At 34.1% G+C, this 17,508-nt stretch overlaps 3 protein-coding genes across 4 annotated transcripts; 2 read left to right on the top strand and 1 right to left on the bottom strand.

Annotated features, from left to right (window-relative positions):
• The first annotated feature begins 51 nt into the window (after positions 1 to 51).
• LOC117577588 (uncharacterized) lies at positions 52 to 965 on the top strand. Of its 2 annotated transcripts, XM_052008517.1 has the most exons (4): positions 52 to 130; positions 248 to 403; positions 475 to 546; positions 614 to 965. In XM_052008517.1, exons 2-4 carry the CDS (start codon positions 399 to 401, stop codon positions 957 to 959), a joined length of 423 nt encoding a protein of 140 aa, XP_051864477.1. In that variant the 5' UTR covers positions 52 to 130; positions 248 to 398; the 3' UTR covers positions 960 to 965. The 2 variants fall into 2 exon arrangements, with proteins under 2 accessions (XP_051864477.1, XP_034118323.1); XM_034262432.2 differs by lacking the exon at positions 52 to 130 and having other exon boundaries at positions 148 to 403.
• Positions 966 to 1,156: 191 nt separating this feature from the next.
• LOC117577589 (40S ribosomal protein S28) lies at positions 1,157 to 1,715 on the bottom strand. The gene is made up of 2 exons (XM_034262433.2): positions 1,396 to 1,715; positions 1,157 to 1,320 (listed from the first exon to the last, which is right to left on the bottom strand). The coding sequence occupies exon 1, from the start codon at positions 1,632 to 1,634 to the stop codon at positions 1,437 to 1,439; it is 198 nt and encodes a 65-aa protein (XP_034118324.1). The 5' UTR covers positions 1,635 to 1,715; the 3' UTR covers positions 1,157 to 1,320; positions 1,396 to 1,436.
• A 532-nt stretch (positions 1,716 to 2,247) lies between these two features.
• Positions 2,248 to 4,380, top strand: LOC117574235 (translocon-associated protein subunit alpha). The gene is made up of 3 exons (XM_034257950.2): positions 2,248 to 2,433; positions 2,693 to 3,412; positions 3,483 to 4,380. Exons 1-3 carry the CDS (start codon positions 2,370 to 2,372, stop codon positions 3,608 to 3,610), a joined length of 912 nt encoding a protein of 303 aa, XP_034113841.1. The 5' UTR covers positions 2,248 to 2,369; the 3' UTR covers positions 3,611 to 4,380.
• The last annotated feature ends 13,128 nt before the right edge of the window (positions 4,381 to 17,508 follow it).

The raw sequence follows: 17,508 nt of genomic DNA on the forward strand, positions 1-17,508 counted from the left end.
ATTTATTTAAATAACTAAGGTTAAAAACAACGCCAGATTTCACAAAATATTGCCGTTTTGTTGTTCCCATCTTGATTAATATCGATATTGGCTGGTGTCGATATTTGCACGTTATCGAATTGACAACCACGTGAATTGCGGCGAATATCGAATAGAATCGAATCATCGATTGTTGATGCACATGCAAAACACGCGCATTTTGCAAAATAAAAAACAATAAATAAAACATGCAACTACAACCCCATAGATACGAGCATTACAAAACACTATTGCGAGACTTGCTGCAAAGCGTCACAACTCTCATTCGCAACTATGTCAACACATTAAAAAGCCAGACACCAAACCTCATAACACAAGCAAATCGACTATGGGAATTGAGACAGCGGCAACGTTTAGTCATGGGGTAAAGATGATAGCTAGATATTTTCCCTTCCTCTCCCACTGCATAAGAGTAATGTTTTAAATAATTTCCAGTGTCGAGACAACAGCAGCGAATAATCTGCTTACAGCTAGTAACGCCGTATACCAGCAAATTTACCAGGCAATGTGAGTCTTAAACATAGGCACACATATGCCAATACATTTATTCTTCCTTCCTTTGGTGTTGTTACAGAGAAAGTCTGCTTGAAGCGCTAGACGAGATTGCTAAGCACATTGAAGATTTCGAACGCATAAGCAATGAACTCAGGGAAGAAGCACAGCAGAATTGTGAACTGCCAACACTTTCCCACTGCACTGGATGGTTATTGCAAACGCTGAGCGTTCTGCAAACCCAGGCGAAATATTTGGAACTTCACACACGTTCACTGCATCCAGCGGCAATCGAGAGCACAACGGCGAAACAGCTGCAGAAAGACCTGCAGCTAGTCAAGGAATACGAGCTAAACATTTGCATGGGCATTGCAAAAGCAGAGCGACAACAACTTGATATTTTGCCGCCTTTGGCGATAACAATATGACCACAATTATTGCAAATAAGCACATCATATAAATACTACATATTTATAATAAACTTGAAAACAATTGCAATTTATTTGCTAGCAATTCTCGAAGATTTTGTTGCTGTTGTTGTTGCAGAGCAAGCCACTATTTTGAAGTTCGGTTCACAGATATCACAAAACAAAAAATGTTTAAAAAAATAAATACAACTTGGGCGTGTTGTTAACGTTTTAAGCACTGAAATACTTGAAATTTATTTACAACATTTCAATTGGGTTGATTTCATTTCATTGCATTTCTCGGGATAGTTTTATGATGTTGATGGTGTTGTTATTCCAACCTAACCGCTGTGTCGCGAAATTCCAAAATGCAAATCCTGATCTAGAAATGTGCAAGAGGGGAGAGGTATGTTAAATAGTGCAACTAGAGTTTTCGATTATCGTTTTCACCACTTACATTATCATAAACAAATCCCAAGCGAGTAGCACTCTTAGTTTTTAGCGTAATCTTCTGGCTTCACGTTCAGATTCCAGCAGCGTCAGAATGTCGCCCTCACGCACGGGTCCCTTAACGTTGCGAATAATTTGGCGGTTCTGTTCGCCAAGGAATTCAACCTTGACCTGTGTACACTGACCCTGGGAGCCAGTGCGGCCAAGAACCTTCATGACGCGAGCCCAAACAACTGGTTTATCCATAGTTTTTCAGTTATTTTTCTCGAAGAGAATTAACGTGCGAGTTGCGCTTCAATTGACAGACGCAAGCGAAAAGGAAGTCGCTCGCTATTCGCCACACACACGTTAAGGTGGCTGCACTTAATACGCAGTGTTGCTCTTAACTAAGAGTGTTGCAAAACACACGTATATATGTCAAATTATTTAAATTTGAGCATTTCAAAATCAACTGATTTATGCAAATATTTTTATTAATTTTCTGCAATTTTTTCAAGTAATTTTATACTGCGATTTTATTCATTTAAGCAAATAATGTAACAACTAGTCAAAAATTTGACAGATTGTGCTAATTTGCAACACTGACAGCACAATGTTGCCACACCAGCAGAAAAGCAACAAGTTCAAATCCATATATCTATGCAATTATCAATGAAATGTTTGCATATTTAAATTGATTATAAATGTCACTAGCAATTATGTTGGTAAATCAATAAAAACAATCATTTGCTTTGCTATAAACGCTTATCGCTTGACGCGATCTGGCAACGCGGAGCTGTCAGTTGACGCGGCACCACGTAGCCATCTGACAAGTGAAAGTCGGCAGCGTTCGTGTAACTTCGGCTGCCCGCAATACCGCTGGCCAGCACACACTCTTTTAGTTTCTCTCGTTCGCGTCGGTCGTCCGTTGTTGCGTTTCGTTGCGGTGCGATTTCATTTAATTCACATTTCAAACAAAAGCACAACAATTATTGAAACAAAATGAAGAACCTTATGTTCTTAATGCTGCTGGTGTTGCCCACCATAATCTGCACCTTCACACCCGGTAAGTCTCAACTAAATTGTCGTTGTTGTTTTGTTGTTGTTGCTTCCCCCCTTGATCGACTGCTAACGTGGCAGTCGCCAACACCGAAGAAGTGAAGAGTGTGCAAGCGCCTCTCGCTTATAAGAGAAAATATGTTGAGCTGGCACTCTCCAATCTCCAATCTCAACTCTCCACATTCTCTTTCTCGCACTTCCTTTCTGAAACTCCTGATATTAATTTGTTGTGTTTTTGTTCCTCTTGTTGTTGTTTTCGTCTGCAGCTAACAAACTCGGTGCCTATGCCGCCGAAGCTGTCGAAGATGATCTGGTCGATGTGGAGAGCGAAGAGGGCGCCGTAACGGGCGATGACGTTGAGACCGATGAGGATGCGGATAGCGGCAGTAGCAGCACATCTCCCCTGGCCGACACTTATTTGTTGTTCACGAAACCCCTGCATACGCCCGGTCAGCAATTGGATTTGCCCGGCGGTAAACCCGTGGAGTTCCTCATTGGCTTCACGAACAAGGGCCAGGAGGAGTTTGTGATTGAGACGGTGGAGGCATCGTTCCGTTATCCCATGGACTTCAACTATTTCATTCAGAACTTCTCGGCTGTGGCCTACAACCGTGAGGTGAAACCCGGCTTTGAGTCAACCGTCTCGTATACGTTCCTGCCATCCGATCAATTCGCTGGCCGTCCATTTGGTCTGAACATTGCGTTGGCCTATCGCGATGCCAATGGCATTCAGTACAACGAGGCCGTGTTCAACGAGACGGTGCTGATCTCTGAGGTCGATGAGGGACTCGATGGTGAGACGTTCTTCCTGTACGTGATGTTGGCCGGCATTGTTGTCCTGCTCCTGGTCATTGGACAGCAGTATCTGTTGGGCAGCACTGGCAAGCGTAAGCGTGCTGCTGCCAAGAAGGTCATTGAGACCGGAACTGCCAACGATAGCAACATTGATTACGATTGGGTGCCACAGGAGACACTCCGTGCGCTGCGTAAGTTTTTCCCCATCGAAGTGTAATTATCCACATACAAAGCAATTTCTATATATCATTGTTCTTACAGAGAAATCGCCACCAAAGTCGAAAACGCCAAAAACATCACCCAAACCAGGCAAACAGGCCAGTCCAAAGGCGGCTGCCCAACAGAGTCCCAAGCAACGCAAGGTGAAGCGTTCGGCGGGAGATGATTAAGAAGAAGGCTGCGCAAATCTGCGATTTCGATCTATATGCATCCCCACAACTCACCACACAACACAACACACACACACAACGCACACAAATGCAATTCCATACAACAAACAAAAAACATCCAACATGCGTCGTAGCAGTCTAATTACCTTATAAATAATACTATACCATTTTTTTTCGGTCATATACCATTTGACAAATGAATGTGTAGAGATTGTTAGTGTTTAGCACGAACCAGAGATGTAAAGAATGAATGAAAAATTTTTAAATTTCTGTAAACTTTAGCAAATTGAATTTTTTTTACCCTATTTTTGTATTCAAATGGTTCTTAATACTATTTTTTTTTTGTTGCGTTGGTTTCTGTTCTATACACGAACTGCCGGCCACACTGGTAATACATACTCTATCAAAAAACACGGGCCCAAAACTTCGTGCCACGCCACCTAATTAATTGTCTTCGTTTGTTGAAGATCCGAGAGAACGTGACCAAAACCTTCCAATTGTACGATAAAGAAACAAAACTAAATAAGCATTATTTTTTAATGCTGATGTATCTTGAAAGCGTTCTAATAATAATAATAATAAAAAAAAGAAACAAACATATTAAATTCTTTTATACAAAAGTATCTTTAGCTAGAGAACAGATTCGCGAGCTCTGCACATTGTGAGCAGAGCACACTTTAAGTAAAGAGGAGCTTTCCCACAAAAAAAAAGAAAAAATATGAAACGAAAGCAAAACAAATAAACGAGATAATTGTGAAGTAACAAATAAATGTAACTGTATTTTGATTTAAGAAAGATATCATTGGTGATAAGATAGCGAGCTGGTCGCCAACTTCACAATTGATGTGTGAAACTTTTTTAGTGAAATCAGCTGGCGAGCTCTGTATAGTAAATTCATTTCAATGCATTCCATATTGAGAATTTTGTTTGAACTATAAATGTCTAGTAAGTGGAACAGCTTACCCTTAAATTGAACTAAAGTTGTGGGTTATAAGCGAAAACTCGATTAGTTTGTGAAAGTGTAAAAACATGTCTTAAAGTCTGTAAACAAGTTATGTTGCAACTTTATTGTCAATTTTGATTTACATACGAGTGTAGATGTCCTCTGGCAATAGTAACGCCACTTTAAATTGTATTATTAAAATGCATTAACCCAAATAATTTTCGAGGCGTATAACTATTGTATCTTTGAGATATTTTATTTAATTTATCTTTTATGACAATGTTTATAAATGTGGGTCTATTTAAAATTGTACAAATCATAATTAAAATGTTGCTAACGTTATCACTTATTATGCTGAAATTGATGCCATAAAACCCTGATATTCAGAAAGTATATAGTTTATATCACTATACTTCGCAATGCATTTAAATTTATTAACTGCATTTAAGCACTTGGTTTTTGTTCTGTTGCATGAAGATGAATTTAGACTTGTACATTTTATTCCTTGCTTTTGCCTTTATATAGTACTAATACTCCATTGTTCTGATCTTTGTACATTTCATAGCGCTTTTCAAAACGTTGAAAAGAATTTGCAAATAATTCCCTAAGTGAAAAGCAAAGTGTAAGGAGAGGTTGCTATCTATGAAATTGAAGTAAAAAGCTTTCTGTGGATTGGATTCAATAAATGAGCAAGAAGATATTTTTATTCCAAACGTTTTTCAAATATATTGTGAATATTTTAGACTTTTTCATCTCTTATCTCCCTTTTTGTTTTATTTGCTAAACAAACATTTTATTAAGGTTGCATTTTGAATTTATTCTAATAATTGAGACTGGAAAACATGACGATATTTTTAATTTGAATTAATAATTTATGGTCAGCAATAATTATTATTATTAAATGTAGAGATAATTTGCAATTATAATTGATTGCATTGGTTCATTTTAATTGAAAATCGCATATTTAAAATAAAGTAGAAAACAGCATAACATGAAATAGAACACATTGAAGAGTCTCTCACAAATAAAAAAGGGAGAGCACTATACAGATGACACACATAAAACACTGACAAAATCAAGGCTGTCCACGATTTCGAAAGAGTTGACAGCTAATGAGGTCAACAGCATTTAATGTAAGTGAGAGAGCGGAGGTTAAAGGAAAGACAATCTGATGAAAAGAAAACCAAGTAGAGAGAGTTTTAACATCATTGTAACTATTACCAATTAATTTGTATTATATTTAATTTTTGTTGTAGTATAAAAATATTAAATATTTCCATAACATTTCTGGGATGTATGTTTTATAAAATTGTTAGTTATTGTCACATATTACATTAAGTAGCTTAGTGCATCACGCAAATCGAAAAGAGATGGCATGATTTATTATATGTTTGATAACATAACTCTGAACCATGAAACAAACAAGGCTCTTACATGAATTCGAGTGAGATAAACACAAGCTTTGAAACATTTTTAAAGCTTTAAGTTTTAATAATACGATTTACGAAATAGCTTTTATTTTGTAAATTTTTTTTTAACAAATACAAATGGAAATTACATAATAATATCACACAGTTTAAATCACAATGGAAACATTTAAAAAATTGATTATAAAATAGTATATGTGAGAATTTCAAATAATCACTGCCGAAAAAAAAAAACACGGAAAAACTCGTTAGTTGGTTTTCTTCTTTAGCCAATTTCGAAAGTTTAATTTGATTAGTTTCGACTTCGTCTTATTTGCCATACAGCGAAGGTGTTTTTGCCCATTAGTTTTGTTTTGTTTGCGACCATTGCAATTAGTGACTTTGGTGACATTTGAAGCTCATTCGTTTTTTAACCTACTTTTAGTTGCTTTATTTACTTAAACGTACTTCAATTTATCTTGTTTATTATCTGGTGGTGTGTAGTTTTGGCTATTTTTTTGTAGTACATTATTTATTTTGTTTACGTTCCTTTTTTTTAAATGAATACAAATTGTTTACTTGCTGAAATACTTTTGCTTTGAACAATTTTTTAAAAAACTAATTTTTGTTTTAATTTTAACATAATCGTTAACATATGTACATATATAAATATAATTTACACAATCTTTGTTTACATCAAAAAATTTCGATAAAACAAGTTAAATATCAACATACATTAAAATGTTTTAAAATGTTGCAGATAATTTGAATTTATAAAGGATTTTACTCTCTGCAATATTTTTTTATATATCAAATACACCTTTTTTAAAACAAGTAAAAAAGGTACAGTCAAGTGTGCTCGACTGTAAGACACCCGGTACTCCCATTTTCAACAATTTCATATTCCTAAAATATACTAAATTAATATTCCTCAAAAATACTAAATAATACTTAAGGCTTAATTTGGTATATCGATATAGTGCTATATTCGAAAAATACCACAGGGCCCAAAATATACCAGATTGTCAGCCAAAGCAACTATACCAAATATACAAAATATAGTTATTGATATAGTTTAAGTATTTTTGCGGTATAAAAATTGATAGCGGGTATCTCGCAGTCGAGGACACTCGACTGTTGCTTTCTTACTTGTTGTATATATTTTCTATTTCATACAGTCAAGTAAACAATAGCAATACACTTTAATAACTTTAATTGCAATTTGTAGAAGATTCGAATTTCCAGTGTAATACGCTTTATTGTTTTGCCAGAGGTGGAGGGAGGGAAGTATGGAATAGTATAAAAATATACATGATTGCAGCAGATTGTCGCCCGACTTGCTGACTCCTTGGTTGGCTCCTCGCTGAATGTTATCGACCACCCAGTTACGCCTTCCAAGCACGCACCAAATTGATTAATCGTCGTCGACGTCGTCGTCGTCGTCGTCGTAGTTGCCACTGTTGCATGAGCCGCAAATGCCTTAAATCACGTACAACAACGAAATGTCACAGGTGAAAACGCTGTACAGATGTAGACGCGAATTGCAGGGGGGTTGGAGGGGGTGGATGGAAAAAAGAATCTCAGGTAGCTACTTAGATTTAGTTCCGAGTTGTTGCTGCAGCTGTGGCTGATGTTGTTGTTGTTGTTGCTGTTGCTGTTGTTGCGCGCATTAACATAAATAAATCACTCGGCGCCATCAATCAGTCTGTTCGCATTTGGCACACAAAAATCACCTTGCCCCCCCACCGCACCTCTGACCTGACATCGCCATTCATTTCATTTTTGCTTTCCTTGTGCGAATTTCGAGAGTACGTTTTGTTGTTGTTGTTGTTGTCGCGCGAGTTGCGTTTATGCTTAGCGCGCATATTTCTTTGATTTATCGATGTCTCGACTATTAAGCAATTAACTTTTAGCGCTGCTGCCTTTGCGTGTCCTAGACAAAGAACCTTTCTCCCTTTCCCTTCTCTTCCCAGCAGATTCAGCTTCAGAGCTTCAAGAGTGCAAAAACCTCAACACAAACAACAACAGAAAGAACAACATAAAGCAAATGTGGTGATAAAAAAAAAAAAAACAAAACAAAACAAAAAAAATACAAAGTTGTTGCCACCCTGCGGTAGCAAAGCTCAAACAAGCAATGGACGAGATGCGTTGCGGTCATTTTTATTCATTACTCTCATCGCAAGAGGATTCCATGCAGAGGACACGCTGGACGCTGGACACGCTGCACAGATGAAGGACATTCAAGGAGGGAGAGCCCACAAAACAGCAGCAGCAAGGACAAACTTTCCATGTACTCTCGTACTTCCAAAATTAGCAAATAGAGCGCAAAATGAAGAAACTCTCGGTGCAGAAGCTCTTCTTGGTAAATATGGTTGTATATTTTACATATACTTGTATTTTGTATGTTGCACTATGAGATTAACTTAACCAGATGTACTTACAAAGTGTTTGTATTTTAACTTTCGAGCAAAGTTGCTAAACGCATTTAAAATTACTTGAGAGAACAATAAATATTCATAGAAATTAATATCTCGCGATTTCATCTTAAACTTTTGAATTTCTTTCTTTTGTTTAAACTTTGTTGTTGTTTTCTTTTCTGTAATCCTCTCGATCCCAAGTGTATTTTAAATAGATACAAGATATCACGATGGAATTTGGGATACGTTAAAGTTAATTTAAGATTCATTTTTGTATTATTAAAGTGACAAAGCTTTTAAAGATTATTTAAACAATATGTTGCCGTCTCATTAAATACTTATGTATCTTTCGTTTTTTAATCTTTCGCTATTGGAATTGGATATTTCTTTCGTTTTATTCTATTTACTACTTTCACAACTATATATGGGATTTGAATTTTTTGAATGTGCTTTCACATTCTTTTTTTAAATAATTTTTAATCAAATTACAATTCTTATGCTCTTTTTTGTTTAAGTATTGAACATTTTTATGTAGCCTAACTGAGAGATTTCAATTTTTATAAAACACTACAAAAAAGTAGTTAAGTTTGTAAATGTGTAAATGTATTATTGAATTGTATTATGTTGTAGTGTGTTAGAAAAATATATTTTATAAAATAGAATTTTTGCAAATAGAAAAAAGTAAATAAATAAACTATTAATAACTCACCACCACTTCATCGCAGGACCTAATTGCATATATCCATATTTAATGTCATCTGTGACGGTGTAATAATAAAATTGCGTACTGATATTTTCTAAGAATCACAAAAAAAAGAAAACAATCGCACAAGCTTATAAAGCTACGCATGTGTGCCTTAATTTTCGCACGTTCACTTATATTCACACAAAAAAAAAAAAACAACCAATAACAAAAACACACACTTTAACACTCTTATATTTCACTCATGTATTCACTCTTATATTTAGATTCACTTCAATGCAGACATGGGAGGCAACGAACGAATTGGACTGCATCAATCACTAACACCAAAACAATTATGAGCTTGCGGCCGCAGCCAAGCGAGAGAGCGAGACGAAAGAACACCGCGTAGCTTTTCGCACATTCACATTAAAAAAAAGGGTTGAATTATCTCCCGCTTTCATGCCGATCGACTAAACCATTTGCGCGCGGGTTAACGAAGAGCGATTTAAAATAGACGCGAATTAGATTCTATGCAATTTGCAGCAACAGCGTGTAAGGGAGAAACGCAAAGTGACGCTGCGTTTTGCCCGCCAAAAAAAAATGTTTTCACAAGAACTTTATTTAATTTTTGATAAATAAACAATAGCACTTTTTAGAACAGATTAAAAATTTCATTTGGCTTGCAAAAAAACATCACACACACACGTACATATGTAAATGCATATGTACAAATAAAAGCTTGGCTTCACAACACAAAATTCACTTCACATTATGCACAAATGATTTAAGCTTAATTATTGTAGATTTATAAAAGTACGTACATAATATTTACGATTTATCGATCGTTTATTTATTAATTGGGAAACCGCCGCGGATTTTAATGCAAATTATGCGCCGCTCCGCACTCTTCGCTCGTCTATCGCATACTAATATTCTTCTTCTTCGTTACTAAACTGCAAGGTGATTTTACATATAAGTGTAGAAAGTGTAGAATTTTAGGCAAAATGGGTAAAAATTCTCCAAATTGGACAATCATGGCAGCATTGTCGATAACTATTTAGATGAGTGCAAGCGAGTGCGCGCTTGTCAATTGTCATAGCAAATATTCCCTGATCGTTTTCATCACACACACTCGCACGCACATAAGCTAGCAGAAGATGTATGTCAGTGTGTGGGCGTCAAAGAACTTTGGGCGGAGTTTTGTTGTTCTCTTATACGTTTTTGTCTTCGTCCCTTGCAATTATGGGACACAGCTGCCGTGATTGCCCTATTTGGTGTACGTTTTTGTTGTTGTGGAGATTCACTTTTTGATTTTACAAATGCAGATGAATGAAATAATGTGTGAGTGCGTCTGTGTGATAGACACGATCAGCGAACGCTAGCTTTAATAAACCATTTAAACATAAATTAAAACGTATCGGAATTATGAACTTTCTGTTCATCCGAGATCAATCTGAAATTATAATGAAAAATTATTTAGAATACGTTAGAACATTTTACTTTTTTTTATCTTTCTTAAAATCACATTCGCATTTCGGATCGATTTTCTTTGGCTATCCGAAAATGTAAATTATTTATTGTAGCAGAAGAGGAACTATTATATATTTATTGTTAACACTTGCCAAAAGTTAATAGAAAACTTGTGAAATTTGGTTGCGTGCCAAAACCAGTGGCAACAAAAAAAAAAAAAAAAAAAAACATACGCCAGAGGCTTCTAGGGCATCCCTGAGTACTTAATGCCACTTGGCTTCTAGCGGATGTCAGTTCAGGCAACACATGAGCTTAATACATATAGATACATGTGTTTGCCACGTGGCAACAAAGATACATACGTAATACATAATCAAGTGCCTTAATAATTACTTAGTTCAACGAGCATACAAAACAACAAAAACAAGGAAAGCTGAGTAAATAATTAATTAATAAGGTGAACAGGAATATACGACAAAAAAAATCTAATCAATAATTAAAATTAAAGCAAATACTCATTCGATAAAATTGTAAGAATATATTAAAGTAATTTTCTTTAAAAAAATATATATAATTAAAAATATAATATAAATACTCCTGAAGAAATACCAAGAATACATGTGAGGAATCTTCAATCCTAAAAACAATATTCCTTAATTTATAAAACACTTAAAAAAAAAGTAAGTAAGTAAGTAAATTAAGTTTCTGAACATTTTATTAAATTATTATTTTTAAATTCACTGAATAAATTTTTAGAAATTTTCTTAAATTTGTAAAATACTTAAATAAAAAGTAAATACTGAGTTTTCGTAAATTTTTTTTTTGTAGCGGACTTTGCAGCGTTTACATAGCGCCCTAAAGTTTTGGCCAAGACGCATACTTTTGCAACAAACTGTGGCCATAGGCTAACATTTTTGCAAGCTTGGTTTGCCTGCGAAAACATAAACAACCAAAATTTTCGGGCCAGACTTCTGCAAGAGTTTTCAAAATAGACAATGGCCACTTTTTTGTTACACAAATGCGCCCCCGAACAACTTATGCGAAACAGCAGTAGCAACAACACCAAAAACATCAATACAGCAACAACAAGAACACACGGAAAAGTAAAAAAATAAAACAAGAGCAAGAACAACGAGTGAAACATTTTCAAGGCAGGCTGCAAAACGGAAACAAAGCCGAAAAATTGCCTCAGTCTACAAACACACAAAGAAAAGTCACTCGACCAAAACGTGCAAAAACTATTTTCAAACTCTAGCAACTTGGAAGGCCAACAACAACAACAATGGCAACAACTCCAGAAGCGCCAAAAACACCATCAGCAACAACAACAACAACAACAACAAGAACAATATTCTGATAATATAAGTCAGCTGTAACATAGATAAAAGTGATCGACTATCAGATACGCATTAGTCGCGATCGACAATCAAATTACAAATCCATTATTTGTTGTCTAAAATGTCAAACACAGATTTCATTTTGAATTTGAGTGCAATGCAAATAATTGATTATATAATATATATTGAAATGGTAACAAATTAATACCAATTCCTATTCAGCAAGCTTCTTATTTGGAATGGAGTAAAGTTTATTCTTTACAAAATTTAATTCTTTTTATTCAAATACTAAATGAAATGATGAGCCAATAAAATAAGTTGACAATCGAAGTTGGTTGCAAAATGTACTTAAGAATTATATATTAAGTATAATTGTAATTGAAGTATAAATAATCAGAGAAAACTGCTATTGAATCAAGAGTTTTTGCCATGTATTTTGGTGATTGCGATTCTCTCAGAATATTATTCATCTAAGAATGTGAAACATATCAATTAAGATTTTCCAATTCGTATTTCGATCTTACTTGTTACTTTATCTTGTTGAGTTTGAAGCAAACTAGAACTGAAAATTTTTTTAATTATATGTTTGTTGGAGTTATGATTAAGATCATTTTGAGAAATGGAAAAATAGTTGAATAGATTAGTGAAAGTTTTAAATTTAATATTCTTCAATTCAAAATAGAATAGATTTGTATATATAGTATATGTATTTTAAATCATATCATATGTTTCATATTCTAAAATTTAAATTCTATACACAAATCTATTCTATTTTGAATTGGAGAATATGATACAAATAAAAGAAATAGTTGAATTTTGTTTATTGCTAAATTGCCACACAGCTTAACAACTCGTGCTGAATTCACAGACTAAGTACAACGAGTGTGGCAGTTGTTGGCGACGAGGCTGCCAAAAGTATTTGCAAAGTACGCGCCAAGCAAAAGTCAAGGGCAGACAGAGGGACCAAAAGCTAGAAACCGAACCTGCCTGGGCCACATCAAGCCACTGCTCCAAACCTCTTCAATGTCCTGGCCAGTTAGTGCATGAAAAAAAACCAATCAATAAATGCGAAAAATTGCGCCCAAAAAAGCAAAAACAAAAAAAAACCAAGACACATAACAAATTTAAAAAGTCGTAAAAGAAATGGCTGAGTAAAACTGTTAAGCACAACAACAACAATAACAACAACAACAGCGAGACGGAATGACTGCAGTCGAGCGTAGTCGACTGAAAGATACTCTTTACATTTTGTTTGATCACACAGTTTTTTATGCAAATATGAAACTATCAGTCAGGGCGGTGAACAAATTCATTATGTTAGAGTTCATGATTAAACTGACTTTAAATAGAGCGTATCGATAAACGATACGATAAACTTTGGGTTATGCATATAGATTCGTAAATATAGCTAAAATAATTATGTTAAACATCGGTACAAAATGATTTTAAAAAGTGTTTGACCGCACACAATTTTTTTCTTATTCGTTTCTAAATACTAGAAAATGTGAAAGTTTTCCATTACATTAATATTTTTCTTTAAAGTATATACATATATATTTTTGTTTTGCAGTGTTCTGTAATATTTTGATTTGAATATATTGTGAAGTAAGGAATCATTTCTTCCCTGCTAAGTGCAGGGTATAATAATTTAGTGACATTTCAAAATTGTATTCAACAACAGACAAATGGAGGCATTACCCAAAACACATAAAGTTAGTACAATAAATTTTTGAGTGCAATACTTATAATAGAATACACAACATATCGCGTAATGTTTGTAGTAGTTTGCTTAAATTTATTGTGTTTGAGTTACAACCATATAAAAGAAAAAAAATCAATTTGAGTAGATTTAAAATTAGTGCAATACGTATTTCACAATACGAAGTATATTTCTGTAATGCTGCCAAAAATATATAAGTATAAAATGTAATGTTTCTGCCATAAATTTGCTTTAACCTTGACACATGTGTGATTTTCAAGCAGAAGATAATTACAAGTATTGCAATGAATAAATTAAAAATTCAAATAAATATATATAAATATTACATATTAAATGAATAAACTAAATTTCAAATGCTTCATTCAAACCGTTTTTTTATTTTTTGTCTGTGCTCTTTATAAGATTTACAAATATTAATATTTTGTATTTTTAAATATAATTTTAATGTATATGTTTCAGTAATTTGGTATATTTATTTTAAATATTTAAAGGTTTTTATGATGCCTCATTGATATATGCTAAGCGTACACATGTATTGTGTATATTATTTGGTATATTTCAGTATATTTTCGTTATATTCATTTTGCATATTTTGAGAATAATACAGCAGGGTTTTTATGTGTTGCATATATTTGGTATATTTTAGAATATTTTGGTATATTCATTTAGCATACCGTTAGAATAATATTGCACGTTTATTGTGATACCTCATTGATATATGTGAATGTAAACATGGTATACATCATTTGGTATATTTTAGTATTTTTTCGGTATATTAAATTAACATATCTTAAAAATTATATCGCATATCTATGAATAAAACACCTAATTAATATATAATATGTTGAACGTTTACGTAGTATATATCTTTGGGCGAATTCTAGTAATTGTCTTTATAGTGATTTAGTATATTTTAAGAATATTTCCGCATTGTCAAATTCCTAGACAACAATGTTCACATATTAACATGTTGACAAAAATATTCACACTTATGCACATCGATTGTCGCATGTTTTTGGACTATTGGTGCAACAGGCGACTCTGAGACCAGTTAAGTCCATTTATTTTCGAGAACAAATTGAAATAGTATCGGTAGATAAATGGTGAGAAAGGTAGAGAGACAGAGAGAGAGACAGAGAGAGAGAGTGAGGGGAAAACTTTGGTGTGCTCTGAGCTCTGCATCAGGCACAATGCCTTCAAAACTTTTGCACAAAACCAATTGCGGCAAAATGTCACTCAATTTAAAGTTGCCACTTACTGAGTACCTGACTATTTAACCACCTTGCACACACACACACACACACACACACACACACACACACACACACACACACACACACACACACACACACACACACACACACAACTCACACCCACTTCAATTCAGTTCAGTTCAGTTCTGTTCTGTTCTCCAAAAATACAACATCGACCAATTGCAACTTTTATTTGCTGGAAGTTTGCATTGCCCATTGAACAGACGGAATGACGCGATGGCTTCGTCGTTGGCAGCTCACGAAATCGAAACCAAAATCAAGCGTAAAATTCATTTAAAATGTTCAAAGTCATTCGCCATCCGCCACTCGCCACCCGCACACACACACACACAAACACACACACACACACACACAGTGAGTGCGAAAAATATAAAAACAACTAACTAAGTATACAGTATGTTGTGCGTGCTCGACCATGAAATACCATAATAACTTTGGTATCAAAAGTAGAAGAAAATAAATTCTGATTAGCGCGAAACAAAAAACAAACTGTCATAAATATATTATTTTATAAGATGTTCGTTTCATAACATTTGTCATTACTTAATAATAATGAACCACAGAATGTGACTATCAGTATTTTACAGTAAAATACTGCTTTACATTTTTTGGGATTAAAAACTTAATCAAACAAAAGCTTTAGAAATGTTTGATTGATTGTTTGTTATGCATTTGATATGAAACTTTTCCAAATAATTGAACATTTAGTTATTATCAAGTATTATTTCTTTTAATTAGCATTGAGTGCCAATAAATTTGGTATATTTAGCACTTTTAGTATTTTATTTCCATTTATAGTATTTATTAGGGTCTAGGGTATATAAAGATTTCAGCATTTCTGGATATTCCAATGCGCTTCAATGGAATTCAATTGCAAAGTGAAGAGAGAAGGAAATCAGAGTGGTGAGTGAATAGAAAGAGATGGATGTAGATGTAGACGTAGAGAGAAAGAGAGCGGGAAATAGCGACACCAAATAAACGAAATTAACATTTCAAATATTGTGGCATATCATTTGCTCTTTGCATTTTCCATCGTTAAGAATTATAGTACATACTTATAGAATCTTAAATTCATTTCAATCGACTTTAGTCTTGCGACCTGCATCAAGAATTTCAACTTAATTGACTGCTGCTAAGTGCGGGGATAGAAATAGGAGCGGGAATGGGAATGGGATAGGATAATGGGGAGATTCGCATTTGTGTGGTTAGATGTTGACTCGCTTGATTTGAAAGTCGTGACAAGTGACGGGAAAGAAGCATCAGGCGATAATCAAAGTGTATATGTGTTACACGTGCGTGTGTGTGTGTGTGTGTACTTATATATGATGGAGGTGTGGCGTTGAGCTTGCCATATGATTGTGTAATTGATTTTATCAATAGAAAAGCCAAACCAAAGACAAGCAGAACGAGAACGAGGGAGGTCGAAAGTTTCAGAGACAGTTGTGGAGATTGGTTAAATTGCTGAGACGAGAAGAACGCGAACATTGAGACACGCACTTTCGCATTGTGATTTTTATACCCTCTGTCCTTTAACAATAGTGAGTCAATAAAGGGTGTAACAACCTTAGCAGAAGTTGATGGAATATTGTGTGTAAAAGTCTCCAGCAGCCAGTGCTCTAGTTTCTGTACTAATAAATGTATTAAATTTAATACTAGATATAACATAATAAATAAAGTAGAATAAAATCACCGACTTTATGCTTTTCTTTTATTATTTATTTATTTATTATTTTATTTATTTTATGATATTCATTTTACTAGAATAAGAACCTATCTTAAAAAATAACAAAAATAATCGAAGATATCTTTCGAACATATAAACAAACCTAATTGGAAAACAAAGTCGAGACACCCCAAAAGAAGAAGAGTATTTGATAGTTTGCTCCCACTTGATGGAAGAGTTCTTACTGCTGCTCTTCGCTTTACTTTCTTCGCTGTTTTTTTTTTTTTTTTTTTTTTTTTGTAGTTGTTGTCTATTTATAGGGCTTTGCGATGGCGCCATTAAAAACCATCAAGCAAGTTGACCATTGCGATAGGGGCAGCAGTTTTTGTTGTTGTCCCTTTTTGTTGTTGTTGCTTTTGTCAATTCCGTTTTTCTATTCTTCGTCCAAACTTTTTTTTTACGTTCGCCAAATGCTATTTTTGCTTTGCTTCTGTTTCCACTTTCCGCGTAATTTGTTCTAATACGATTTGGCCACTCACTAAAAAAAAACTAGTCTTGATAACAACGCTTGGCTTTAAGATACCCTCTACTTCAGTTGAAGACATTTTAAAAATGCAGCTGTATTTAATAACGTATAATTTAATTCATTAGCGATATGCTTTTAGTTTTGAATCGTGTTTCAGATTAAAATTGATTTATTTTTTAATTTCTTAACAAAAATGTAATAGATTTTTAAAGGTACCACTCCCAGCTTGACATTTAGTGGATATTTTTATGACACGCACAATATCGCAAAAATGGATTATATGACAAATTTTCAGGGAAGTAAAATTTGAGGTGAGTTCAGCAATTAAATTTATGTTGGATTTGTTGAGGTAAGCAGAAACTTAATTGCACTGATTGGAAGAAACGTTTTTGGAAATTAACCCTCTTAAATTTTTGCATTTAAATGATGAAGTTGTTTTTTTAATACTGAAATATTT

This window comes from Drosophila albomicans, chromosome X (assembly GCF_009650485.2).
Source record: "Drosophila albomicans strain 15112-1751.03 chromosome X, ASM965048v2, whole genome shotgun sequence".
In the NCBI taxonomy this organism is placed as follows: Eukaryota; Metazoa; Arthropoda; class Insecta; order Diptera; family Drosophilidae; genus Drosophila; species Drosophila albomicans.

Bases quoted from the DNA above. Each gene is read 5' to 3' on its own strand.
- LOC117577588 (XM_034262432.2), top strand. From the start codon at position 228: ATGCAACTACAACCCCATAGATACGAGCATTACAAAACACTATTGCGA. The intron at 404-474 runs GTAAAGATGATA...AATAATTTCCAG, and splicing joins CGGCAACGTTTAGTCATGGG to TGTCGAGACAACAGCAGCGA. The intron at 547-613 runs GTGAGTCTTAAA...GTGTTGTTACAG, and splicing joins CAGCAAATTTACCAGGCAAT to AGAAAGTCTGCTTGAAGCGC.
- LOC117577589 (XM_034262433.2), bottom strand. From the start codon at position 1,634: ATGGATAAACCAGTTGTTTGGGCTCGCGTCATGAAGGTTCTTGGCCGC.
- LOC117574235 (XM_034257950.2), top strand. From the start codon at position 2,370: ATGAAGAACCTTATGTTCTTAATGCTGCTGGTGTTGCCCACCATAATC. The intron at 2,434-2,692 runs GTAAGTCTCAAC...TTTCGTCTGCAG, and splicing joins AATCTGCACCTTCACACCCG to CTAACAAACTCGGTGCCTAT. The intron at 3,413-3,482 runs GTAAGTTTTTCC...TTGTTCTTACAG, and splicing joins GGAGACACTCCGTGCGCTGC to AGAAATCGCCACCAAAGTCG.